General features: G+C 51.9%; 11 protein-coding genes and 1 non-coding gene across 12 annotated transcripts; 8 read left to right on the top strand and 4 right to left on the bottom strand.

The window, feature by feature from the left end:
* Positions 1 to 882: 882 nt before the first annotated feature.
* BDV14DRAFT_174666 (uncharacterized protein) lies at positions 883 to 1,259 on the bottom strand. The gene has a single exon (XM_073768933.1). The coding sequence runs from the start codon at positions 1,076 to 1,078 to the stop codon at positions 905 to 907; it is 174 nt and encodes a 57-aa protein (XP_073627461.1). The 5' UTR covers positions 1,079 to 1,259; the 3' UTR covers positions 883 to 904.
* Positions 1,260 to 3,767: 2,508 nt separating this feature from the next.
* On the top strand, positions 3,768 to 5,010 carry BDV14DRAFT_75201 (TMEM53 family protein). Its single transcript, XM_073777434.1, has one exon. It carries the CDS (start codon positions 4,030 to 4,032, stop codon positions 4,972 to 4,974), a length of 945 nt encoding a protein of 314 aa, XP_073627460.1. The 5' UTR covers positions 3,768 to 4,029; the 3' UTR covers positions 4,975 to 5,010.
* A 189-nt stretch (positions 5,011 to 5,199) lies between these two features.
* On the top strand, positions 5,200 to 7,173 carry BDV14DRAFT_174663 (putative DNA repair protein (Rad57)). Its single transcript, XM_073768932.1, has 2 exons — positions 5,200 to 5,621; positions 5,689 to 7,173. The coding sequence occupies exons 1-2, from the start codon at positions 5,209 to 5,211 to the stop codon at positions 6,947 to 6,949; spliced, it is 1,674 nt and encodes a 557-aa protein (XP_073627459.1). The 5' UTR covers positions 5,200 to 5,208; the 3' UTR covers positions 6,950 to 7,173.
* BDV14DRAFT_75157 (putative zinc metalloproteinase) lies at positions 7,084 to 8,381 on the top strand. The gene has a single exon (XM_073777432.1). The coding sequence runs from the start codon at positions 7,218 to 7,220 to the stop codon at positions 8,226 to 8,228; it is 1,011 nt and encodes a 336-aa protein (XP_073627458.1). The 5' UTR covers positions 7,084 to 7,217; the 3' UTR covers positions 8,229 to 8,381.
* BDV14DRAFT_75190 (tRNA maturation protein LHP1) lies at positions 8,382 to 9,932 on the bottom strand. The gene is made up of 2 exons (XM_073777433.1): positions 8,722 to 9,932; positions 8,382 to 8,644 (listed from the first exon to the last, which is right to left on the bottom strand). The coding sequence occupies exons 1-2, from the start codon at positions 9,846 to 9,848 to the stop codon at positions 8,536 to 8,538; spliced, it is 1,236 nt and encodes a 411-aa protein (XP_073627457.1). The 5' UTR covers positions 9,849 to 9,932; the 3' UTR covers positions 8,382 to 8,535.
* Positions 9,933 to 10,839: 907 nt separating this feature from the next.
* Positions 10,840 to 13,491, top strand: chsD (chitin synthase D; the record flags this gene model as incomplete). Its single annotated transcript, XM_073775605.1, has 3 exons — positions 10,840 to 10,884; positions 10,939 to 11,105; positions 11,159 to 13,491. 3 exons carry the CDS (start codon positions 10,840 to 10,842, stop codon positions 13,293 to 13,295), a joined length of 2,349 nt encoding a protein of 782 aa, XP_073627456.1. The 3' UTR covers positions 13,296 to 13,491.
* Positions 13,492 to 13,527: 36 nt separating this feature from the next.
* Positions 13,528 to 16,752, top strand: hsp88 (Hsp70 chaperone Hsp88). Its single transcript, XM_073768931.1, has 5 exons — positions 13,528 to 14,054; positions 14,128 to 14,159; positions 14,231 to 15,677; positions 15,763 to 16,038; positions 16,087 to 16,752. The coding sequence occupies exons 1-5, from the start codon at positions 13,980 to 13,982 to the stop codon at positions 16,390 to 16,392; spliced, it is 2,136 nt and encodes a 711-aa protein (XP_073627455.1). The 5' UTR covers positions 13,528 to 13,979; the 3' UTR covers positions 16,393 to 16,752.
* Positions 16,753 to 17,306: 554 nt separating this feature from the next.
* On the top strand, positions 17,307 to 17,397 carry BDV14DRAFT_t89. Its single transcript has one exon. It is a non-coding gene; the product is annotated as a tRNA-Ile (tRNA).
* A 1,136-nt stretch (positions 17,398 to 18,533) lies between these two features.
* Positions 18,534 to 19,554, top strand: BDV14DRAFT_200772 (putative mannosylphosphate transferase (Mnn4); the record flags this gene model as incomplete). Its single annotated transcript, XM_073773588.1, has 3 exons — positions 18,534 to 18,917; positions 18,967 to 19,394; positions 19,443 to 19,554. 3 exons carry the CDS (start codon positions 18,534 to 18,536, stop codon positions 19,552 to 19,554), a joined length of 924 nt encoding a protein of 307 aa, XP_073627454.1.
* Positions 19,555 to 19,829: 275 nt separating this feature from the next.
* Positions 19,830 to 21,461, top strand: kat1 (putative 3-ketoacyl-CoA ketothiolase (Kat1)). The gene is made up of 3 exons (XM_073768930.1): positions 19,830 to 20,058; positions 20,128 to 20,308; positions 20,371 to 21,461. Exons 1-3 carry the CDS (start codon positions 19,991 to 19,993, stop codon positions 21,373 to 21,375), a joined length of 1,254 nt encoding a protein of 417 aa, XP_073627453.1. The 5' UTR covers positions 19,830 to 19,990; the 3' UTR covers positions 21,376 to 21,461.
* BDV14DRAFT_75084 (uncharacterized protein) lies at positions 21,445 to 22,119 on the bottom strand. Its single transcript, XM_073777431.1, has 3 exons — positions 21,962 to 22,119; positions 21,664 to 21,886; positions 21,445 to 21,574 (listed from the first exon to the last, which is right to left on the bottom strand). The coding sequence occupies exons 1-3, from the start codon at positions 21,978 to 21,980 to the stop codon at positions 21,514 to 21,516; spliced, it is 303 nt and encodes a 100-aa protein (XP_073627452.1). The 5' UTR covers positions 21,981 to 22,119; the 3' UTR covers positions 21,445 to 21,513.
* A 238-nt stretch (positions 22,120 to 22,357) lies between these two features.
* BDV14DRAFT_209271 (monooxygenase) lies at positions 22,358 to 24,797 on the bottom strand (the record flags this gene model as incomplete). The annotated part of the gene is made up of 6 exons (XM_073775604.1): positions 22,358 to 23,345; positions 23,396 to 23,730; positions 23,791 to 23,939; positions 23,992 to 24,251; positions 24,315 to 24,718; positions 24,788 to 24,797. The coding sequence occupies 6 exons, from the start codon at positions 24,795 to 24,797 to the stop codon at positions 22,446 to 22,448; spliced, it is 2,058 nt and encodes a 685-aa protein (XP_073627451.1). The 3' UTR covers positions 22,358 to 22,445.
* Between the last annotated feature and the right edge of the window lie 457 nt (positions 24,798 to 25,254).

The following is a 25,254-nucleotide window of genomic DNA, read 5'->3' as shown; positions in this document are numbered from 1 at the left end:
TCCACCACAACCAGGCAGCAGTGCCGTCTGCAGAATATTGCAGGCTGTCTACAAAACTGCAACCCAACTCGACTCCAATAACCGCAATGTCGGATCTACCCGGCATTAATCGTCGTCATACTCACACGTCAAGCAAGCATCGCTCGTTGCCCGAGACATTCTTGTCGCTGTGCAGGATACTAATACTAAAAAATGAGCAAGTCAATCGCTACCACCACGGAGTACCTTGTTCACAATCACACGACGTTGGCTTGCTTTTCCGAATGGGCGAAGAAATTGGCCGAGTACCGCGACTGCTACCCTCCACGAGCACAAAAGTTGATACCAAAGTTCAGTAAAGACTTTCGCTTTAACCGAACCAACCCAACCCCAGGCCTGGTGTCAACTTGTCAAAGGCCCTGCATGTGGCGAGCGATCCGAGTGGACGGGCTATATTAATGCTGGAGGACAGATGTACTGTGCATAATTGTAGCGGACATCTGAATCCCGAAGGAGAAGTATCCCTGCACGCTTGCTATTTCTAACTTAGGCAAATCCTGGCAGGGGCCGGGCCCAAAGATCTTTCCAAGTCTAGTGTGCAAAAACCAATCTATCGAGCGATCTCTGCTGAGCTGAGCTGGAGTGCAGCGCCAACACCACCCTCCACCATTACCATAATTTTGACGTGCGGCTGTGCAATGCACACAGGCTCCAGCATAACTCTCAGCTTGGCTCCTGAGTGGTCGCAGTCTGAGTCAGGATTATTCGCGATCCTTGTGCGACTCCAAAGGTGACATGACTCCTCAGAAAAAGGTCCAGCCGGCGCTACCAAGACCCTCTCTAACCCAAAGCGCTTTAGTCGCCCGTTGATTCTCCAAGCGATGAACGGCGCTGCAGATGAGTGTGATATCGAGTGTGACCAGTCTTATCCCAAGGCCACTCGTTCCCGTGCTTGTGCTGCTTCACAAAAAGGACGGGACCCAGCTCCAGCTCCAGCTCCAGGATAGGACAGGGCAGGATACACTAGACGCTCCCGACTCCCGACTGAGCCCTTCCCCGTCGACCTCGTTCTTCTTGGCAACCGTTGCCGCTGATGCATCAGACTGATACTAACATACTAGCCAATTAACTTAGCCCCTTTGCATTCTGCACTATTCCTCAACCGAGATTAAAGAGTCAGGGTGCCTTACTCCGTGCTCTTAGCATTCTCGGGATTCCGGAATATAGGATAAGAATGGTATCTCCGTCGGACATACGTCTTGGATATGCGCTTTGACCGTTGAGAGCTGAAGTCTGAAGGCCTGGCTCGAGCTTCTCCAGCTCTTTGGCCCGTGGGTGTCACTTTCCCCAGCTTTCAGACACGTTTGTACTAAGTACTTTGTATGCGCTACCTACGCCGTGATACTCATCGCACGCCAAAGGCTGGCGATACAGACCTTCGGCCGAAGCAGTGCCACATTCGGCGGTCGCTTTCCAAAGCGCCCCCAGGTTCCAAGTCCAATTGTGTACAAGCGAGAAACGAGAACTCCGTCTGAAGCTCGACCGGTACAACCTGTCTCTGTGCTACGGAGTACGCAGTCCACGATCAGTAAGGGGTACGAATAACCGCGCCCAGGTCATATTTGTGCGACGCAATTTATCCTGCTCTCATGCTATCAGAAGTTCAGAACTCAGTGCGTCTGACATGCGTATTGTCTCCATTTGTTGATCTCTTTCAGGTTCATAATTGCTTTGGCGCCGGTTCCGGGCTAAGCTGGTGACTGGTACTTTTGTAGCTAAGCTAGTAGCTGGCGTGCAGTGCTGGTCTTCAAGCTGCATCCCGGTCACCGGGTTTTCATCGGTTAAACAGTAGAACAACTTATGGGGCAGGATATGCGAGTCTGCTTTTAGCAGGTCGATGGGATGACCATGGTTGCTTTCCCGTAGTTCGTACAGAAAACACCGATCATATAGGGTACTCGTGTAATTGTGCGGTGATGTCTGGGGGTCATTGTGGTTGGATCGTGCAAAGAAATATATATTTGACTCCTGTGGGTATTTGATAACCAACGCCAGCGATACTTCGAGGACATCAACAAAACCTTACTATACACATCGCATTTGAACACATAGTATTCAGCAGATCGTAAACCTTAACACCCAATGCTCTCCATACCTAAATTGACCTTCTGGCATGGAGCAAATCTAGGTAGATGCTAGTGGGGGTACTTATCCACCGATAGATCCACGAGACAAAGACAAGATTGACCGATAGATCGATCGCCCAAGTTGCCGTTAGAGATAAAGAGAGGGCCCTGAAGATATGAATTGGCGCCCGAGTCCTGCGCTCGACGTACATACCTAGACGGAGATACCAGGGCCGACCTCCATAATGCGGGGGTAATCTCAGAGTATCTTTTTGTCCCTGCAACCCACCACTCTTTCGCATCAAGCACAAGAATACTTACGACGTTGTTCAGCTCGACCAGATTTTAACATTACAATGGCGATCATATCTCACACAAACGCCACCGCCAACGTCGTCAGAAGAAGCATCCGTTCGCTCAAGGCGGAGAATCTTCGGCAGCGCGAACAATGGGTAAGTGCCGCAAAACATTTGGAGCGCTGCAAGCAAGGGATCTGGAGGTCTGACAAATACTTCCCATACAGATACGAGGAACCACGATAACAATTCTCCGACTCCAACAAGACGGCCGCTGATTGCACGGAAGAAACACTGGAAGTTTGGAACATGCAGATCGCCATGACAAATTCTTGATGCGACTGTGATCCGCTCAACGGGAGAGGGTCCATCGCGATTCACCGATCATGCCTCGCCTATTCGAGGCCACCACTGGCCAGTCGCCATTTGTCAACCTCGAAACAAACTGGAATTCGATCAAGACTGGGACTGAAATTGGGCAAAGATCAAGAACCACAGTTCAAGCCTGAGCCCGAGATACTCCGATTAGGTAGATCCAGATTTGACACTTCAGATCCAGATTCAGATCGAGGATCAACTTTTTTCTGGTTTCTCAATCTTGAAACTTGATTTCCCGGAGTTTATCCTGTAGACCTGGGTCCTGGACCCTCCCCGCGAGTCGCATTTTCCGAATGCCGGCGTCCTGCGCGTCACCGCGTTTCCGCTCAGAGTCAGAACATGATCGCCATACCGCGGCGGAGTCGACCTTGCATGATTCATGCCCGCCGTTAGGCTGTCACTGAAGTTGGAGTGCGCACAGCGGCTTTAACCCTTTAATGGTTCGCCTCCGCGCTTAACGTCGCCACAAAGAATCTGTGTCCTGTAGGGAAAAATGCCAGAGTATGCGCGCCGACGGTGATAATTCCCTGGCCACATGGTCTCGACCCTCTGCACGAGCCGGACTTCAAGATACTCCTACGACTATAGCCATTCGAAATCTCACCTCACTTGCGCTTACTGCGTTCGGGAGCCTGGTTGCCTCGATGTCTATGGAGCTTGGACCCTGATCACCCGGCGGGGTCGAGGGGCAGCGAGTTCTTCGTTCATTGCCAGGGATGCAGCAGGAGTTCAAATGCCGCTTCCCAGCGATTAACAGCATAGCACCCTGCAACTTGGTTCTATCTGTGGAATAGGACCAATTGAGGGCGTGAACGCATGGTCCACGAATACGACGTGGCATTCTCAGCCCTACGAGGTTATCATTTGCTTTTTATGCCTTGTATGACACCCATCACCTTCACGACAACTTGGAGTTCATTCCTGAGATAGAGCTCCGAGGGCGTCGAAGCGTTGGTTACTCCGCTCGAGGAGATGCAACCGCAAAACTCAGAAAGCGGCGACCCCTCCGTTGATAGGAAGGGGTTCAATTCCGCTTCGAAGCCTTGCATTTGGAAAGCCCACTCAATTATGAGTTTTCACGGTGGATATGCAAGGCATTAGAATGGTCGCGTGGAACCGATAGCAAGTCTCCCGGATCCCGGGACCCCGGGACTAACGGCGTTTCCTAGTATAAAAAGGCCTAGACTTCCATTCATTGCTTCAGAAGTCTAGGTCTTCAATGACAGGTCGCCTTCATCAAAACTGTCAATATGCATCTTCTTTCGCCATTGGAGCCTGCTGGAGAGAACGTGTGGCTGTACGAGCACCCCACCGTCGACCACTTCGTTCCCGATGGATGCCCTGCACTTATTGTGCTTTGCACCTGGCTCGGGGGCGCAACGCCTCGACGGATCAGCAAATACGTCAACTACCACCGCCGTCTCTTCCCCAGCTCCTCCATCCTCCTCCTCACGACCGGCATGATTGATATCACGGTTCGCTCGTTTAAGACTATACGTCATAGATTACAACCAGCCAGAGAAGCTATTCGTCGAATACTAGGGCCTGATGCGGGAGACATCGAAAAGAATCCAAAAGGAGTACTTCTGCATATATTCTCACACGGCGGCAGCAATATCGCGATCCAATTGATTCTTTCGATGCAGGACCGCCGAGATCCCAGCGGTTTCCACAGACTTCCCCTACAGGGGATTATTTTTGATAGCTGTCCCGGAAGCACGACATTTATGCGCAACTATCAAGCTAGCGTTTACTCACTACCTGCTGCTCCTTTACCAATCACGTTGTTGAACAGGGCATTGCTCCTCCCAGCCATAGGCGTCATCACAGGACTCCAAAATATGGGCATCACAAGTTCGATGGGTGAGATGCAGAAGCAGTTGAACGACACCTTGGTCGTCTCGTCTCGCGTACCACGATTGTATCTCTTCTCAAAAGCGGACGAGACTATCCGATGGGAGGAGGTGCAGGCACACCTAGACGATGCTAGAGTCCGAGGGTATGATGTGCAAAGCGTGGTCTTCAATGAGAGTCCGCACTGTGCGCTTATTGTTGAGGATGAGAAGAAGTACTGGAGATCTATCAAGTGCTTCTGGAAGCAAATTGCGAAGATGATTACCCCCGCTGATGTGGTGATGTTTGAGGACGAACACCCACTAGCTGTTGTTGCAGGAATCCGGGAGAGCAGATTATGAATGTACACAGAATCTACATAGTAATACATGACGAACATACTCGATTCTGAATCCATTGAATCAATTTTATAAGACCAAGATAGAAATTTCGCTCTACTCTGTACCTAGATTGTATACGGAAGAACGGCGCCATCCCGATTGGTCCCCACACACAACCCAGCAAATCCTCCCGCATCTCCAACTTCACCATTCTTCTCCCCCCCTCCCCTCCTCCCCCTTCCATGCCTCCCTTCCATGGATCTATTATCCATCCTCCCTAACTTCCCAACAAGACCCTACTCGCACATCCTCCCGCCCCTCGAACGAAGCCGCATAAACACAGTCGACCTCATCTCCCTCGACACCCTCGAGATCGCGAAACGCGCCCACGTGCCGCTCTCCGATGTCCGCCGGCTCGCGCAACAGGTTATAAAAGCTCTGCATAATGATGTTGGATTTGAAGAAGCTCTGCTGCCCGAGCAGGAGAATGGGCAGGAACAGGATCGACCAGATAGCAGCCTTGACATTGAAAGGCCGCTGATTGCGGGACTGCGGACGAAGCTTGATCTTTCGGAATGGTGCACGATTAGCACGCTCGATCACACATTGGACGACTTGTTGAATGGGGGTGTTGCGACGGGGTATGTGATGGAAGTTACGGGTGAGAGGTATGTATTCAATTACTAGTTCTGAGCGAAGTTCTGAAGAGCATTGGCAATGACTGATTCGCAACAGTGGCTGCGGCAAAACGCAGTTCCTTCTCGGCCTCCTGCTAGCCGTCCAACTTCCCAAACCTCGAGGTGCGGGGAAAAGCGCGATATATATCTCTACAGAGGCACCGCTTGCTACGAATCGGCTTTCGCAGCTCATCGAGTCGCATCCTGAATTGGCGAGTCTGTCGCGCGATGAGAAACCTTCGCTGGGGAAGATCCTGTCTATCAATGCTATGGATCTTGAGAGCCAAGACCACATATTGAATTACCAGCTTCCGGTTGCTATAAGGCGGTATGATGTCGGTCTTGTCGTCATAGACTCCATAACATCCAATTATCGAGCGGAGCATACGAGTCACGATTTATCCGGATTGTCGACGCGGTCGGGGGAACTCGCTAAGCTGGGCCAGATGCTGCGCAACTTGGCTGCGAGGGAAGATATCGCTATTGTTGTCGCTAATCAGGTCTCTGATCGGTTTGAAGGGGAAGACCGCTTGGATTTTCGCCGACTAACCGGAGACCGGACGCCCGTCTCTTCGCAACAAGCGCGAGAATTCCACCTAACTGATCGCGAAGCAGCTGCATCGCCATTAGCCCGACTACGCCCGCCCGAGTCTGGAAATGCAGAGCTGAACCAGACCCTCGCCATTCTCCAGTCTACGCCGAACTTCCCGTCTTCGTCGCCAATGCCTACGCAAGAAGAACCGGCGTTCGACGGCTCGTACTTGGTCGGCAACCCCGTGCGGAACGAGATCCTCAGCCTCCAGCGCCAGCAGCGGTTCTTTACGGGCTGGGGAGATATCGCTCAGCCGTGGACACAGAATGTATACCGCCCTAGTCTCAAAACACCAACGTTGGGTCTCGTCTGGGCCACGCAGGTTGCCTGCCGCATTGCTTTGAAGAAGTATATTCGGCCGGTCAGCCTTGACCCGCTGCAGTTTGGAAATGCAACATATTCGACGCTTGTTCAGATACCGAGAGAAGAAGGTGAGGCGTCTGAATTCAAGGTTCCTGCGACTGCGCCCATTCGTTCTGACGGCGATCAAGCTCATCCTGACGACTTGACCGCAGCAGCGGGAAGGGTACCTACGTCTTCGGAACCGTCACCATTCCAGCCTCCTGAACAACCAATACAACGAACCATGAAACTAGTCTTCTCGCCATGGGCCGGAGGCCCTACGCCAGATGTACCTGGTTCTGAGTTCCAGGACGAGGTTGAGTTTGAGATCTGGAAGGGCGGTATCCGAGCTGTAAAGAGGTTCGAAGGCGAAAGCAAACAATGAGGTGCTCGATCAATTCTCAGTATACCCATAACAACCGCTAGATCAGGCGCTGTTTCTCAGCCAGGACTGTGTATACTGCGGAGTAAGCCCGGGCTATCTCCGGCTGACTAACCAATGGTAGAAAGCGATCGAAGATCAGCCGGATTCATCATCACGCCTCTGCCTTCTCCGCGCTTTATAACCATGATATCGCCATCGCCGACGCCTTCGCTTACACCTACTTCCTCATAGCCGACCTTGTCACAAAGTACCTGCAATCTTAGACATCATGGCTAACGAAACGATAACCATCCACCACCATGGCATCGCGCATCCCCTCACGACCCCCGCACAGAGCACGCTGTCGGACCTCGCAACAACCCTCTCAGAAAACTTCCACATCCCGATTGCGAATATGAAGCTCCTCATTGCGCCAAAACCAGGAATGACAAAGGCGCCCTTCCAGGACACCCTGCTCTCCGACCTCCCGCTCACAAACCCCAAATTCAAAATAACCCTCCTCGGCACACCCGCCGCCGAAATCGAGAATCTGAATACAGCCGGCGCAGAAATGAAGAGGCGTATCGAGAACCGTGAAGCAGCGCGCAGCGAAGCAAGAATGCAGAGCCGCACATCCTCTCACAGACCAAGCCCCGGCGGGATCCGCACTCTGTCAGACAACAACGCAAACTATATTTTCAACGCCATAAAACCACTTTCCTACCTCCCGAACCCCTCCAAATCGCAGTCCTTTCTTGAACGCCTAGCAAACGACCCCGGCATCAAATCCGCCATGGCAAACCATAAATTCTCCGTCGGGCTTTTGACGGAAATGGACCCCGTCATGCATACCACGTCTGAAAGCCGAACACTAGGACTCAACAGGAACAAAGGCGAGATCATCGAGTTGCGGCTCCGAACAGACGCCTACGACGGATACAGAGATTACCGCACGATCCGCAAAACACTCTGCCACGAACTAGCGCACAACGTCTTCTCCGAGCACGATCGGGATTTCTGGGATTTGACTGGCCAGATTGAGAAGGAGGTTGATAGGGGCGATTGGAAACATGGTGGAAGGCAGGCGGGCGGTGATGAGGAGTTTTATAACCCGGGGGACTGGGAGAGTGAGCGCGATGCTGAGCATTTTGATGCCGGGGGGTTGGTGGGGAGTACGCAGGTTCTTGGGTCGGGGACGTCAACAGGGAATAGTGGTGGTGGGATGAGGGAGATGATTGCTCGAGCGGCGGAGGAGAGGGCAAGGAAGGCCAGAGAGGAGAGGGGGGATCCGTCTTCTTGAGCTTCGTCTTTCTGAGCTGATACCCATGGTCTTTATTTATCTGTTATTTGCATAGCAACTATACCCATACCTATCAAGCATGCGTCTTCATCTACTTGCACTTGACATTGACATTTCATATGACTACTCTGTACATAAGTCCACGTCTAGCAGTACTCCATAAAAAGTCCTATGTAGGTAAGATAAGGCAGTAAAACAAACAGTGGTATTGTATTGACTTTTGCCCATCCGAGATAAATGAATTGAACTGGTTCAACATAGCAGGAAAATTTCAGACGCAATAGATCATTAAGTATGTACTGGTAGTCTACTCCTTGGTGTCGACCTTCTTGGCGGGGTGGTCGCCGTTGGCATCGCCGTCGTGGGAGCGCTTTTGGGCGGTGCTGTCGGCGGTGCTTTGGACGACGGGGACGCCGCTAGATATCGATTGTTAGCTTGCTTGTCTATGAAAATGGGACAGGTTTGTTGGTTGGTTGGGTGGGTAGTTGCATACCGAGAGTCCTTCTCCGGCTCGCGACGCTCAGGCTTGTCGTCGCGATCACGGCCGTTTCTGAAACCACGCTGCTGGTCCTCGTCGCGACGCTCTCTCCAGTCACGGTTATTGTCGCGGTTGTCACGACGTCCACCACGGCCGCCGCGTCCTCCGCGTCCTCCGCGTCCTCCACGGCCTCCACGGCCTCCACGACCGCGACCGCCGTCGCGGCCACGGCCACCGCTGGGTCTGATGTTGCCGGCTTCGATCTCACGGACCTTCTCGTCACAGTACTCCTTCTTGCTCATGATCTTGAGGTCCTGGTCCTTCCATTGGGGCTTGGGGTCTAGCTCAAGGAAGGCCTTTTGCTTCTCCTCGTCGGCGAACTCGATGAAGACGCTGCCCTTGAAGAGCTTGTCGTGGTGGCGGCGGAGACGGATGGCGTTGACGGGGCCGTAGGGGGCGAAGAAGGCTTCGATGTCGAGCTGTGTGGTGGGGGTCTCCTCGCCGAAGCCCTTGGCGTAGATGCTGCGGGCCATAGCCTTGTCTTCGAAGACCTTCACGACAGTGGGGTCGTGAGAGTCCTTGACGTTCTCGGGGAGGGGGGTCTTGCGGCGCACGGACTTGTCGCCGTCTGTGAGTTCGAGGGTCTCGGAAGTCTTGAGTGCCTCGACGATGGCGCCGAAGGGCTGGAAGCGGCGCATGCGCTTGAAAGAGTGAAGGAGGTCAAGGGGAACAGCGTTGTTCTTGCTGCCGCCGACCTTGGAGAGGAGGAATTTGTCCATGGGGAGGTTGGAATCGGAGAAGTAGAACTCGACTTGCTTACGGATCTCGACGGGGTCATCGGTCTCCTGTTGCGAGGAGGGGTCGAACTTGCTCTCATTGCGACGGGCGCGGTAGTCGCGGGTGCTCTCTGTTCGCTGCTCGTTCTCTGACTTTTCTGACTTCTCGCCGAGCTTTTGCGCCGCGGCGACAATGCGGGCCTCTTCAGCCTCTTCAGAATTGTCGGCGGGGGCATCCTCCTTCTTCTCTGTGCCGTTGGCGGGGGTCTCGGTCTCACCCTTCAATTCGGCGAGCACGTTTTGGACGTCCTTCTCCGCTTCGGCGTTGGTCGCCTGGGTAGCGACGGGCTTCTGTTCCTCGGCCATGGCGATAGTCGTGCGACAATTGAATCAAAAGATAGAGGGGATGAGGGGAGAGAAAGAAAGGAGGTATATCTTTATGACTCAGTCAGTAAGCATGTCTGCACTAAGTTCGGAGAGTTGCAGTATGAATCACGGCGATAAAGCAGCGAACAAAGTGACTGCAATCGGAGGCTTAGACCGCGATGCGGCCGCGCGCCGATAGCGAAGCGCACGTGGGAAAGCTGTGCAGCAAGGTAATATCGCGCCTTACCTCAATTAAGTCAATAGTTCCTTCGGCTCCTCTAGAAAAGTCTCTCAAAAACAAAAAATGAAACTGCAGAGGGGACAAAGGCTGGAGAGAGAATGCGGCGGGGGAAATTTTCTGAGCTGCGGAGCTCAAAAAGTCGAGGCGCAGGTTCGACACGACAGCCTCAGGCAGAAATGAGTCAATACCCAGGCTAACCGTTTTGGGACAGCTCCTGCTTCTTTCCTAATCAGTCAAGCTCTCTTCTGCTCCAGCACCTCTTCAACATTGCTCTGATCATTGCTGATTTGTTCAACCCAGTTAGAATATTGAGCTTGGTCTCTAGCAGCAACCGGACGGTGCACGAACTTAGGAGCCGTTAACTGACAAGATGGTTCCTCACGGCTGCAGCAGGTCCATAGTCCGGGGTAGCCCAAGGCACCCACGGACCTGCCTCGTGCTTTCCCCTCCGGAATCTGGCGATGACCTTCAATGGCAGTGGCTGACTTCTGCTCTGCTCGTCTTTGCCACTCAGCTCATCTTCAGCATATCTATGCCAACACTTTATCTCGCATCAACTACGACCTTATTTTGTATATTGAGCACGCCGATGGCAGCGACAGCGGTTGCTTCAACCGGAAGCAGACAACACTCAACAGACTTACGATAAACTGGCTCGCGCCAAAAGCTTGCATCGTACGCCATCGAGCATCTTCCTCATCGATTACACGCATCCTATACTGCGACGCCTTTAGGCTGATACCAGTCACCATGAAAGACGGGAAAGAGTCGCCAGGTAAATGGCCGGTCAAGGACGTAAGTTGGACATAGACCCTTGGGGAGAGATTCTACACATACTCATTTCTCTAGATCATCTTCGTCGCCACCATCAGTCCCTTCATGATCGCTGCGTTTATAGAATGGGTACTCTTCCTCGCTGCCTTCATCTACTGTCTCATCAAGGTATACCAAAAGGCAGATCACTGGACCATCAGGTGCCTTGCTGTTTCGATGATCATCATCTTCTCAACCTTGAGGTAGGGAGTTTCATTACTTTTCTGCACAGGAACATGGGCTAACGCTCTACCAGAGGCATATTCCTCCCCGTCATGATCACGACGCTTCCCTTTCCTCCACACATCAGCCACAAGTTCCCACCGGCCATGGTCTCTTTCCTCCAGTGGTTTGCATTCTGGGCCTTTGCCGGGCTTCTCACCATACCATGGTTGTTTTGCGTTTACAGAATCATCACCAACTCGATAGGAAAGACAAACAGGATCAAGGAGGTCCTTGACGCTGCAACTGCTCCCAAGGTTGTCATCATAATGCCGGTCTATAAGGAAACACCTGAGGTCTTGATCAAAGCTGTCGACTCTGTTGTCAGCAGTGATTACCCTGGGCGTTGCATCCACGTTTTCCTCTCATATGACGGCAATTTTATCGACGAGCCATATCTTCGCGTTATCAACCATCTCGGTATACCGATATCGCTTAGAAGCTACCCACAGAGCATCGATGTGACATACAAGGGAGCAAGGGTTACAGTGTCCCGGTTCAGACACGGAGGCAAACGACACTGTCAAAAGCAAAGCTTTCGGCTCATCGACAAAGTATACGCAGACTATCTCAAACAGCATGACGACCTGTTCCTGCTGTTTATTGACTCTGATTGTATGCTTGATCGATTTTGTCTTCAAAATTTTATGTACGATATGGAGTTGAAGCCAGGAAGCCAACGCAACATGTTAGCCATGGCCGGAATCATCACATCGACTACCGAGAAGAACTCTCTTATCACTGTCCTACAAGACATGGAATACATTCATGGTCAGCTTTTTGAGAGATCTGTCGAGTCTGGCTGTGGCGCAGTGACTTGTCTTCCAGGAGCCCTGACAATCCTCCGCTTCTCTGCATTTCGCAAGATGGCCAAGTATTATTTCGCCGACAAAGCTGAACAATGCGAGGATCTGTTTGACTATGGAAAATGTTATCTCGGCGAAGACCGCTGGCTAACCCACCTGTTCATGATCGGTGCCAGGAAGCGCTACCAAATTCAAATGTGCACCACAGCATTTTGCAAAACAGAGGCAGTGCAGACATTTGCTAGTCTTCTGAAGCAACGTCGTCGATGGTTTCTGGGTTACATCACAAACGAAGTCTGTATGCTCACTGATGTCCGTCTATGGAGACGGTATCCCCTCTTATGCTTGGTTCGCCTTCTGCAAAACACTGTTCGAACAACTGCACTGCTTTTCTTTATCCTGATCATATCGATCATGACAACTACCAGCAGAGTGGATGATCTCCCTGTCGGCTTTGTCGTCATATCGCTTGCTCTAAACTATACTCTGATGTTCTACTTCGGTTTGAAACTCAAGCGATACAAAGCCTGGCTTTACCCACTGATGTTTATTCTGAACCCTTTCTTCAATTGGCTGTACATGGTGTACGGCATATTCACCGCAGGTCATCGCACGTGGGGAGGGCCCAGGACCGATGCTGCCCGAGCTGATGACTTTACTACGCCTGAACAAGCCGTGCGGCAGGCAGAAGAGAGGGGAGACGAACTGAACGTTGAGGTAGAAACCTTCCGATCCGCAGTTGAAGGGAAAGGAGTGCCCGTTCGCCCCTGGAGAAAGCTCACCGGACGCTTTTCAAACGAAGAACCCCCGCCTACCAAAGGAATGGTTAGTGTCGGAATCGATCCTGAGACCGGACTGACGAAGTTCTTGTCTCCTCTACCGGAGATCCCACGAATCGGTTTTCACACACCATGGTCGACCGAGTCTGTACTTTCATCCGAGTCTGGTCTGGATGCTATCGAGATGCCACATAATGTGGAGAGTCTGATGAACGACGAGAAGAACTATCTCAGTCGCAAGGCGCAAGAAGCCGCAACCCCTCGTCAGAGCATTGACTCATCTTGTGATGGCCAAAAGACAGAGCTTGCCCTATCACCGCGGCCAAGCGGTGACGCGGATCGTGCCTCAACTCAGGACAGCCAAACTGAACTAGCGCTCTCAGAGACAGCAGACACGGTATCAGAAGAAGCCACCGAAGCAGAGGATGTAGCCGACTCTATGGCTGTAGAGTCTGAGAGTATTCCCAAATCGTCGTATGAGTCAACCATAAGCCGAACCATGTCGGAAGTGGAAAGCCCGCAGGCACAGCGCTTGAGCAAGAGTCCAAGCATGGCGAAGTCGCGGAAACGAGGAACAATTGCTTGAGAGAACTTGGAATAATGCGGCTTGGGCAAGGGCGTGAGAAATGGATATGGATTGTTTTATGTAACTTTAACGCATTGGTTGATTGCCTATTGATCAGCTGCATGGTTATAATGGGGTATCCTTCATGTTTTGTTAGCAATGCCAACCCATTGTTGCCAAGGTGTGTTTGGCTTCCCAGTAAATGAGTGGCAAGACGATATCGATAAGCGACCTGTCGATCACGGATGACGAACCCCTCCAAAGATAGAATTCTGCCGTGGACAGCAGGCGGTGAGGGAGGGGAGTTGTCCAGCAGGAGCCAGAAGGTTCGATGGGCACCAGCCAAGTCAGTGAGGCTGCACAAAGACAAATACTCGACTCGAGCTTTTCTCGCAATCAGACTTGCAATCCTGCAATAATCATTTCAAAGCCCAATTCCTGCCCTCGACTTCGTGTTCAGTCAACGCAGCGTCAGAATTAGTGGACCAGAAGAAAAGTCTTGACCGCTTGACGACCCAAGGCCGCCCACGTTGCCAGGCCCTAGCCACACCTCAGATACCCAAGACTCCCGCTCCAGTGGCGCCGCTGCTGCAAATTATTACTATCGCTCATTCTCCCCTCTCACCTTTCGCTCTCTTTCTCCATCTCTTCCGATCTCCCCCCTCCCACCACCTCCCCCGCCTACCATAATATACCCCCGTCACAATGTCTGTCGTCGGTATAGATTTCGGTGCCCAGAGCACCAAGATTGGTGTTGCCCGTAACAAGGGTATTGACATTGTGCGTCTTCCCGCCCCGCCGCCTATTTTTCCTTGTTTCCCCTCCATCCGCTAACATGTATCAACCCGTCTAGATTGCCAACGAAGTTTCAAACAGACAGACACCGTATGCTTTCTCATTGCTTTTTCTGTCGCATATCCATTCTTTCGTGGAGACTAACTTAAGATTTTATTCAGTTCCCTTATCGGTTTCAGCGCCAGAAGCAGACACATCGGTGAAGCCGCGAAGACGCAAGAGACCTCCAACCTCAAGAACACTGCTGGTAACCTCAAGCGCCTGATTGGCCGCTCATACAGTGACCCTGATATCGCGATTGAGCAGGAGTTCAGCGTTGCGCAGCTCTGTGACGTCAACGGCCAGGCCGGTGTCGAGGTCAACTATCTCGGCAAGAAGGAAAAATTCTCCGCCATCCAGCTTGTCGCCGCGTATCTGACCAAGATCCGTGATATCACCTCCAAGGAGCTCAGACTCCCCGTCGCAGATGTTACCATCAGCGTTCCCGCTTGGTTCACCGACATCCAGCGTCGCGCCATGCTCGACGCCGGTGAGATTGCTGGCCTCAAGGTTCTCAGACTGATCAACGACAACACCGCTACCGCTCTCGGATACGGTATTACCAAGGTTGACCTCCCTGGCCCTGAGGAGAAGCCTCGCCGTGTCATGTTCGTCGACATTGGTTACACTGACTACACTGCTACCATTGTTGAGTTCCGCAAGGGTGAGCTCAACGTCAAGTCCACTGCTTACGACCGTCACTTCGGTGGTCGTAACTTCGACAAGGCTTTGACCGACCACTTCGCCGATGAGTTCAAGGAGAAGTTTAAGATCGACATCCGCACCAACCCCAAGGCTTGGGCCCGTACCCTTGTTGCTGCTGAGAAGCTCAAGAAGATTCTCTCTGCCAACTCCGTTGCTCCTATGAGCATCGAGTCCCTCATGGAGGACGTTGACGTCCGCGCGATCGTCAAGCGTGAGGAGTTGGAGGAGATGGTCAAGCCTCTGTTGGACCGTGTTACCGTTCCTCTGGAGCAGGCTCTTGCCGAGGCCAAGCTCAAGCCTGAGGACATTGACTTTGTTGAGATGGTTGGTGGCTGCACTCGTGTCCCTGCCATCAAGGATGCTGTCAACAAGTTCTTCGGCAAGAACCTTTCCTTCACTCTTAACCAGGATGAGGCCATCGCCCGTGGATGTGCTTTCGGCTGCGCCATTCTCTCTCCCGTTTTCCGTGTCCGTGACTTCTCCGTTCACGACATCGTCTCCTACCCTATCGAGTTCACATGGGAGCAGTCTCCCGACATTCCCGACGAGGATACTAGCTTGACGGTGTTCAACCGCGGCAACGTCATGCCTTCCACCAAGATCCTCACTTTCTACCGCAAGCAGCCCTTCGATCTCGAGGCTCGTTACGCCAAGCCCGAGGGTCTTCCCGGCAAGATCAACCCATGGGTTGGCCGTTTCTCCGTCAAGGGCGTCAAGGCCGATGCTAACGACGACTTCATGATCTGCAAGCTCAAGGCTAGACTTAACTTGCACGGTATCCTGAACCTCGAGTCCGGATACTACGTTGAGGATGTTGAGGTTGAGGAGCCTGTTCCTGAGGAGGGTGAGACTAAGGAAGGCGAGGTAAGTTAGAAATCAGGATTTCCCTTCGTTGGCCACGTCGTCGACGTATTCTAAGGCTAAGCACGCTGACGCAAACTCTGAACAGCCCAAGAAGACCCGCAAGGTCAAGAAGCAGGTCCGCAAGGGTGACCTGCCCATCTCTATTGGCTCTGCCCAGCTTGAGCAGTCTCTCCGCGACAGCTGGCAAGAACGCGAGAACTCCATGTACATGGAGGACAAGCTCATTGCCGAGACGGATGAGAAGAAGAACGAGCTCGAGGGTACCATCTACGAGATGCGTGACAAGATCGATGGCGTCTACGCCGAGTTTGCCAGTGAAGAGGAGAAGGACAAGCTTCGTGCTAAGCTCACGGATCTCGAGGTATGTTCGAACCTTTACTCATGTAATGGCAAAAGCTAACTTGAACAGGACTGGCTGTACGAGGAGGGTGAGGACACCACCAAGTCCGTCTACGTTTCCAAGCTCGAAGAGATCCGCTTCGTTGCCGGTCCCATCATCCAGCGCCACCGTGAGAAGCTTGACGCTGAGCGTGAGGCTATCCAGAAGGCTCAAGAAGAGGAGGCTGCCAAGAAGCGCGCTGAGATCGAGGCCAAGCGCAAGGCCGAAGAGGAGGCTAAGAAGGCCTCAGAAGACGCCAAGGCCGAGGAAAAGCCCGACGCTGAGATGAAGGATGCCCCTGTCGAAGCCGAGAACCCCGAGGCCGAGAAGCAGTAAACGGCCTAGTTGAAAGTTGGGACGAATCGAATATATTCCATTTCCTTTTCAGTCATTGAGCCCATGCATATACAGCTTGATGAGATCGCCCATGAATAAACATCCAAGTTCGTCGGACTGCTTTTTTTGTTGCCGTCTCGTTTTCTCTCCCCTCATGAAACGACAGGTGTAGAACGATTTTCATTTTATTCCCCTTTGATGATGACTTTATATGAGTGCGATGCGTTGGCCATTGCGTCAAGCTGCTGCTTGCTTGCTTGCTTGCTTCTCTGGACCACCTATGATACGACGGAAGGACTAGATATCAGACACGTGGATAGACCGCTGATGAAAAGTATTTATATCGTTAATAGAGGACTCAATACTATTGCGCATGTTGTAGTCGTAAACCCCCTTCTATACCGCCACTTGCAACTACCCGGACGACCGGCCCAGGTATAAATTTGCCCCATCTTCCAGCCCTAATCTCGGCTCGGACTCTGTCACTGGCAATTTCTGCTCAGACTCAAGACTGATGGTATCCTGTTCTAACGCTATCACTTATCTGGCTTATCACAGCGATCCCAAGGCTTGAAGACGGGATAATCGATATGCTGTCACTTTCTCACACACTAGGACGTTGCAATTTCCAACGTCCGCAACGGAGCAAGGCGGGCAACCCCGGCAACTGCTGAAGAGTTTTATTCTTCGCGGGTCCCCATGCCAGGGCCACACCCAAACCCTCGAAACTAATCTGGCAATACGAACGCCATTCTCCTCTTATCCTTACCAGCATGAGAAAAAGCAGTAAGTGTACTGCAAACCACCCTTCTAAAAAACCATCACAGCGCGCGATGATCAATCAAAAGGCTGTAGTGTGGCATATCGATGTGGCCGCCGTACATAAGCACTGACAGTGAAAAAAACTGCCAACTGGTCCCGTAGCTTAGTCGGTTAAAGCGTCAAGCTTATAACTTTCTCACGAGGGAGTCTTGGCGATCGCGAGTTCGATCCTCGCCGGGACCAGGGTTCTTTTTTGCTTTTTGTCTCTTTACTCATTGAGTCTAGTCACCGTTACGCTTTGTAGTAAGGTCGACCTATATTCTTGTTTCGTGTGCTGGTCTACCTTTCTGTTGATACGGAAGGCGCAGTCGTATTCGTTTACTTCGTGCTTCCCGCTTACAGCGAGTGGTCCCTGCGGAGTCGGGGATAGGCGGCGTTAATATAGTCGGTCATGGGGGATGTTCTGATACAAGGGTGACATGGCAGTTTGCAGTAATAATAATTGCCGTGCTTGAGAATGTTGATTGACAATATTGAAGAAGATCTACTGCTAAAAGTATGAATCATCCATGATCTTCAACTCTTGTATGTCTGGTTGGCAAGTGGTGGTGTAGCATCGCGTTCAAATGTGGAGCCGGCGAATCGGGCAAAATGGCACGCGACAAGAGACGATCAGGATTCAAGGTTCTCACTTATCGTCGGGTGCTGTAGATTTGCGGTGTACAATATCTCTAGTAATTTCCTGTCATCTGTACCTGGACGATGTAGTCACCTAACCAAATGAGTCTGCTATGCCCAGCTTTCTCCTCCCAACGCTCTTGCACCAATATCAAAGCAGAAAATGGAGCAGCCTAAAGCACAGAGCAGCGTGCACCCTGAGAACATTTAGTTCAATTAGTTCAGTCCCTGACTCCCTGACTAGACCAAAGGCGTCAAGTAGTGGAGCAATTGGCTCTGACAGGAACCAGTCAGGGTGTAACCAGAGGAAGGATCCAGCGGATTGTTCGGCTTTCAAGACTCTTGACGTCCCTTTTTTCCTGGCCAAGTGCGACCCCTCACGTTCTCTTCGACACTATCGCTGAATCTCTTGCATCTCCCATCGTTATCTTTCTTTTCCTTCTTTTCCTTGAATATTTTACTGGAAGGCGCTCTATATAGGCCTGGAGATCTCTCGCTTTCTTTCTTCATCACCGCCCCTCGCTCACGGTGTCCTACGGCCTTGTCTTCCGAGCTGCATCTTCCTAACAAAATCTTACTATCCTATCTTTAATCACTATTCTTATTTGTCTTATACTTATACCATTCTCCCCCAGAATGAGAACGCAAACGTAATCCAAACTCCGACGCCGATTTCCACCTTCCGCCCTCCCTCCGCCGCAATGAACCCCCGCGGCATCCTCTCCCTAATCGGTACGCTCTGCGCTGCAACTGCAACAGCATCCGCCATACCAGCTTCCAACTCGCACGGCGCACCAGCAACAAGCCCCGACCACGGCACAATCGTCGGCCAGGATGCGCCGCTCGATCTATGGAGCAAGTACGGGCTCAACACCTCGGACGAGTACAAGTACTACCAAGAGCCTGGGAACGACGAGATCCATGCCCACTATGACTCGCGGTTCTTTAAGAACCCTGTCCCAAAAGAGCAGCGCTCGCAGGTGCTGACACACATCATTCATTCGTACTTTGAGTTCTTCAATGATCACAAGCTGGAGACATGGCTTGCACATGGGACGCTGTTGGGGTGGTGGTGGAATGGGAGGGTATGCTTCTCTATCCTCGAGACTGAAGGCTATAACTAATTGCGTGTAGATCATGCCCTGGGACTGGGACATCGACACTCAAGTCTCCGAAACCACGCTGTTCCGCCTCGCCGACGAGTTCAACGGTACCGAATACCACTACAACACCACCAACCCCGACGTGGAGCACTCCTACCTTCTGGACATCAACCCATGGGCTCGCCAACGAGATCGCGGAATGGGCCTGAACATCATCGACGCTCGGTGGATCGACATGAAGACTGGTCTCTACATCGACATCACCGGTCTCAGTCGGCTGAACGAACTCAAACCGAACGAGTTCGGGTGCAAGAATAACCACAACTACCTGGTCAATGACATCTACCCGCTCCGCTCGACGTTCTTTGAAGGAGTTGCGGCGAAAGTACCGTTCCGTTTCGAGTCTGTCCTGAAAGATGAATATCATGAAAAGGCGTTGAAGGAGACAAAGTATAACCAGTGAGTTACCACAACGCGATAGTGCAAAGGCAAAGCTAACTAGTGCAGTTATACTTGGGACCCCGCGCTTGAGGAATGGATTTCCGACGAGGTCATCGCCGCCCAAAAGGCGAAAGAGAAGGAGGAACAAGAGGGCAAAGATGACCGGCAGTATGAGTAGTCTCTTGGCTTTCTTGATACACGTTCTTGGCTCAATCTGCGACATGGAAGTTTCAGGCTTCTAGTTGCGGCGCCTGTATAATACTCGCATCGGTTGTTGGAGTTCAGGACCGGAGTTATGGTTTGAGTTGGTAGCATTTCTGCATTGGGAACATATAGGTCATTGTTACAAGATCTTAATATTACTATTCTTACTCGAATTTTGGAATACAACGTGTTTAGAATTTAATCCTGAAATCCTGAAACTCGGCAGCGGAATTGCAGTCTGATTGGTCGCTCGGATAACGTCGCAACAGAGATGCCTCGGTTCCCGCTCGGCTGCCCCAGACTCGATCGTCAGGACTCGAGAGGCAACTCTCGACTTTCCCTCTTTTCTTTCCTTTCCTCACACCCAGGTCTTCAATAATATCCATCCATACCAATTACAAAGCATAAACATGGCCGCCGAACGCCTAAACTCCATCCTGTCGCACCTCCGCCCAGGCAACAAGGGCGTCGCCGCAATGTAAGGCTTCCGCCACCGTCCCCTTCCCCCGCAGATCGAACAAAGAGCTAACTCGATTCTCATGGATAGTACGCAGAAGAACCCCGATGATGTTGTGATCACCCTCTCCCTCCGCACCCCGCTCACAAAATCCCGCAAGGGTGGTTTCAAGGACACAGAGCTTGATTATCTCGTGTACGCCCTTCTCAAGGAAGTCATTGCGAAGAGCCAGATTGACCCTGCGCTTGTCGAGGATGTTTGTCTTGGAAATGTACGTTTCCTGTTTCTTTCCTCGACCTATCACAACAGGGCGCTAATATGTTTCTTGTGCAGGTCAACGACGGCAAAGCCGCCTACCTCGTCCGCGCCGCCTCCCTCGCCGCCGGAATCCCGCATACGTCAGGCGCATCCTCCGTCAACCGCTTCTGCTCTTCTGGCCTCAAGGCAGTCCAGGATATCGCGAACCAGATCTCCCTCGGCTCAATCGACGTTGGTATCGCTCTCGGTGCAGAGCTCATGAGTGCTGGCGGCGACCGCCTCAACAAGCCCTTCAACTCGGAAGTCCTGCAGAACCAAGAGGCTGCCGACTGCATGCAGCCAATGGGCCAGACAAGCGAGAATGTAGGCAAGGACTTTGGGATCAGTCGTGCGCAGCAGGATGTTTATGCCGCTGAATCTTTCCGACGCGCAGAGCAAGCTCAGAGGAGCGGACAATTCGACGACGAGATCGTCCCCATCACGACGAGAGTCAAGGATCCCAAGACCGGCGAGGAGAAGAGCATCACACTCTCCAAGGACGACGGAGTCCGCTACGGCACTACCGTTGAATCACTAAGCAAGATCCGCCCTGCCTTCCCTGATTTCGGCGATCGAAGCACAGGCGGCAACTCAAGCCAAGTCACTGACGGCGCGGCCGCCGTCCTCCTCATGCGCCGCAGCAAAGCCATTGAACTCGGCCAACCCATCCTTGCGAAATTCTGCGGCGCAACAGTCGCCGGTGTCCCTCCGCGCGTAATGGGGATTGGACCCACCGCTGCTATTCCCAAGCTCCTGTCAAAGTTCGATATCAGCAAAGACGACGTCGATATCTTTGAGATTAACGAGGCGTTTGCCAGTATGGCCGTTTACTGCGTTCAGAATCTGGGGCTCGACCATGCAAAGGTTAACCCCCGTGGTGGAGCGATTGCGTTGGGACACCCGCTTGGTGCGACGGGGGCTAGACAGATTGCTACTATTCTGTCTGAGGCAAGAAGGACCAAGGCGAAGGTTCTTGTTACGAGTATGTGTATTGGGACTGGGCAGGGGATGGCGGGGTTGTTTGTTAACGAGCAGGCTTGATTCGGGAAATTTACAGAGCTAGCTTAGCTGTCCACTGATGTTAATTGATCGATTGATTGTACATATTTGTTTATATAGTATATGATTCACGCTCACTTCCTCCTACCATCGGTCTCGGTATCGTTCTTATAATCAAATTCAAAACTCAAAATCATAAGCAAGCGTCTCCTCGCAATACTCCTCGCGCAACTTATGAACCCTACCACAAACAAACCGTTAGCTTCATCCCATCAAACCCAAATCAACCCCCCAAAATCTCCAATAAAGGATAAGTTAGGCGATACATACTCCAAATGCGCCGGATGAACCGCATACCCCTGCAAATCCCCCTCCTTCTCCAAAATCGCAACAAGACCCATATTGAACCCCTTTGCGCGGGGGACACAGATCGGCAGCGGTCCACCGGCTTTTAGATCCAATAGACCTGGGATCTGCCCGACCATGTTTTTTGCGAGGGTGGTCCAGTGGGTTACTTGCGAGGGGGTTACGGTTGGTTTGAGGCGGAAGAGGACTAGGATTGGGGTGTTAGTATTGGGGGATGAGGGGGTGCGGGAAGGGGGTGGGATTTTGGGGGAGGGGATGGTACTGATGTGGTAGACGGGCATTTTGGCGGTTGTTTTTGGGTGGTGTCTTTGGTTTTTGTATTGGAGGTTGGGACTGGATTGGATTGAATGTTGATATTGATGATAATGACAGTAAAGTACAGGAATCTGCAACGGTTATATACTAGGTTCTGAGGCGGGGATCGGGGTGATCCCGATGGTCGGGTGAACTCCAGCCGGAGCTGCCCTACCGTACCTACTCTGTACCTCAGAGTGAGCTGGAGTACCTGGACTGCGGTGCGGAGCGGAGATTCCTTCACCTCCCCGTTCCGCCCCGAAGCCCTATCCCCGAGTCTGACAGCTGAGTCGAATATCCCGAATCATACTCAAGATAACACTATTTTGTGTAGGTTTAGTTACAGCTGAATAGCATCCGAATGATCCGGTCGGTCTCGGTCTTGAGCAAGGGTCTAGCTAGGTTCTTACAATTAAGGTGGGTACAGTGAGCTGAAGAATCATCGTAGCTAACTAAAGATGCGCAGTCTTTCTTGATGCAGGCCCAGATGCAGACGAAGGAGTAGATCTATACGCCGGCGGTAGTATACCCTCCAGCGCAGCCTTAATCTGCAGCGCCAGAGTCCGCGAATGCCACCTATGAAACTGAGTATGCCCGCCCATGATCCAGAAATTGTCAATGTTTGCATGCCGCTTCCACATCCCGCGGACCTCGCCTTCAGCATCAACGCCCCATGTCGCATCTAGTCTCGAGGCAATCTCTTGTGGGGATAGAATATGCACTTTTTCCTTGGGGTTATCTTTCCCACCATCCGGATTGGCTTCGGCTGCACCTGGCCCTGGCCCTGATACTCCAACAGCTCCACCGAGAATGGCGGCCGCCGTGTCGGCCGCATTTGCATCAGCGAAGCCAGTGCACCATATCACCGTATCTACATCCAGACAACTCCCATCTGAGAAGCGGAGACCACTTGCCGTATACCCGGTGGGCTCAACGCAAGCTTTCATACCGACTTGCTTATTCTCAATTAGCTTTGTCCCGCCTACGTCAACGTAGTGTCCACCCGCCCGTTCAAGCAGATTATGGATCAGCGCACAAGATGGGTCGCTGCTATCGAGAGCGGGGAATCCAGCGGCTTTCAGAGCGGCGTAGCGCTGCGGTTCAGCTGATGCGAAACCCGCAAATAGATTACGCGCTAATTGGCCGTCTATGACGGAGGGTAAGGAGAGGAACATGTTATCGGCTGCTTCGAGATCCGCGTCGTAAGCACCGAGACTAGCTTCATGGCAAAGATAGTCCAATGGAACGATATACGTTGGGGATCTGGCGACCATGGTTGCTTTCAAGCCGGCGTTGTGACAGTCTGTGAGGATGTCGAATGCTGTGTTTGCTGAGCCGATGATTGCCACAGACTGAGGTTATCGGGTTAGCTACGGCTATCGGGAATTTGTATCTGGGTTACCTTGACTCCCTGTTGCTTTAACAGAGTTGCATTCATGTAACCCGCCGAGTGCAAGCTGATTCCCTTGAACAAGTGCGGCTCGGCAATTTGTGGGATGTAAGGTTTTTGAGACCCAATTCCTGTTGCCATAACGAGATGCTTCGAGACAGCTTTGCACCGACCAGTTGGTGTTTGAAACGTGATGGTCCACTTTTTGTTGGCCTCGTCATACTCTGTCCACTGAATCTGGGCCGAGTTGATAATATTCAGGTTGAAAGTCTCGACATATCGACAAACTTGTAACGCTAGCTCGTCTCGTGTTAGGAGATGAGGCGTCTGCAGTTCTTTATCGTAGCCTGGTGTATGTAAACATTATAATCATACTTAATCCATGGGCAAGAAACGGCAAGACTGACGCATATGAGGAAGATGACAGAACGAAGTAGGGATATGGAACTTCATGCAGTCGTATCGAAGGGCCCAGTTGTCTCCGGGTCTAGCGTTTCGGTCAATAATGATGCTCTGAACGCCCAAAGCCTTTAGTTGAGCAGAGAGAGCAACGCCGCTGAAGGGATCATGAGCGAAACATCGATTTGACAGAGGTGACAGAGACCTACGAGTTGCCAGCGCCAATAATAAGGACGTCTGTTTCGAAGTCCTCTGACTGGTAGTTATCGAGCGGCTTCCTAGGATATTGCAACAACCCGACGTTCTCTGGATGTATGTCGAGGCTCTCGAGTCTCGTGCTCAGGACCCAGATCTTCCAGGCTACCTCGTATCCGTTGGAGTCTTGAGCAACGGGCAATAGTACCACTTTACCCCGACAAAGAGCACCAGGCGACTTTGTTTTGAAGATGATAGGACAGTCGATAAATTGCTATAAAGAAAAGAAGATGGTCAGCGCAAGCCGTTTCTCAAATACACCTGGTCTGATACATACAAGGACAGGCGTGGCAGGGACAAACGCAGCGGCGCCATCGATTCCAATCCCGCTATTAGTACTGGAATCAATACCTCTCAACCTCAAAGTCTCCAAAAGACCAGCGGCAATGGTACCAGGATCACGGAGCGTGCGCAAGTGCCACGTCAAAGCCAGTTCATCCTTCCAGTACGCCTGGGGTGCATAGAAGCAGCTTTCGAGCGCGTTGACATCACGACGGTCCAACGCATTGTTGAGTTCATCTAAAACTGCACGAGCTTGAATTGTTGATGCATTTCCGGCCATGGACGATGGGTCAATCAACCTTGGAGGCAGGCTGGGAAGAGGTTGCGCGGCCATCATCTTGCGCAGATCTGCGCGCGGTGGTCGTTCAAATCCACGGTGGACAGAAGGCTGTGACCCCCCTGTGTAATTGTCTATAATCGCATGAGCATTACTATCCAACGATCTTAGAGCAACTAGGGAAGACTCACTGGTAGCCATGATTTTGGATGTGGCTCAAGGTTGGCAAGTTGAGTGAAAATGCGGCAAGCTCACGCTCCGATGCGGGGATTGGGAACCATACCAGTAGACTTAGTAAAAACTAAGTCTGCATACTTAGCTCCATGCTAAAGTACTAGCATGTACCTGACAAGTAGCATGGTGGACAATCGAAGCCGAAGTGGAGACAATATCGCCAGTCTCAACGGTTTGCGGATCCTGCCGGTCCCGTCTGAGCCGCTGTCGGCTCCATCCATTGACACTGACCCAACGGGTGTACCTTAACCTTAAAGCATAAGAACGGACGGGAAGTTCAACATTCATGTAGAGATTGAGAGCGCTCCTTCGCTGAAATGCATGTGCGTCGCGATATTACACCTTGTCAGGCTCATGAAAAGCCATATACCTCAACGCCCGATCGATCACCGCACAATCCTCTCGCAAATCAAGCTTACTTACA

Source organism: Aspergillus stella-maris (genome assembly GCF_047715825.1).
Source record: "Aspergillus stella-maris strain CBS 113639 unplaced genomic scaffold BDV14scaffold_32, whole genome shotgun sequence".
Classification (NCBI taxonomy): Eukaryota; Fungi; Ascomycota; class Eurotiomycetes; order Eurotiales; family Aspergillaceae; genus Aspergillus; species Aspergillus stella-maris.
This window is presented reverse-complemented; position numbering and strand designations above follow the sequence as displayed.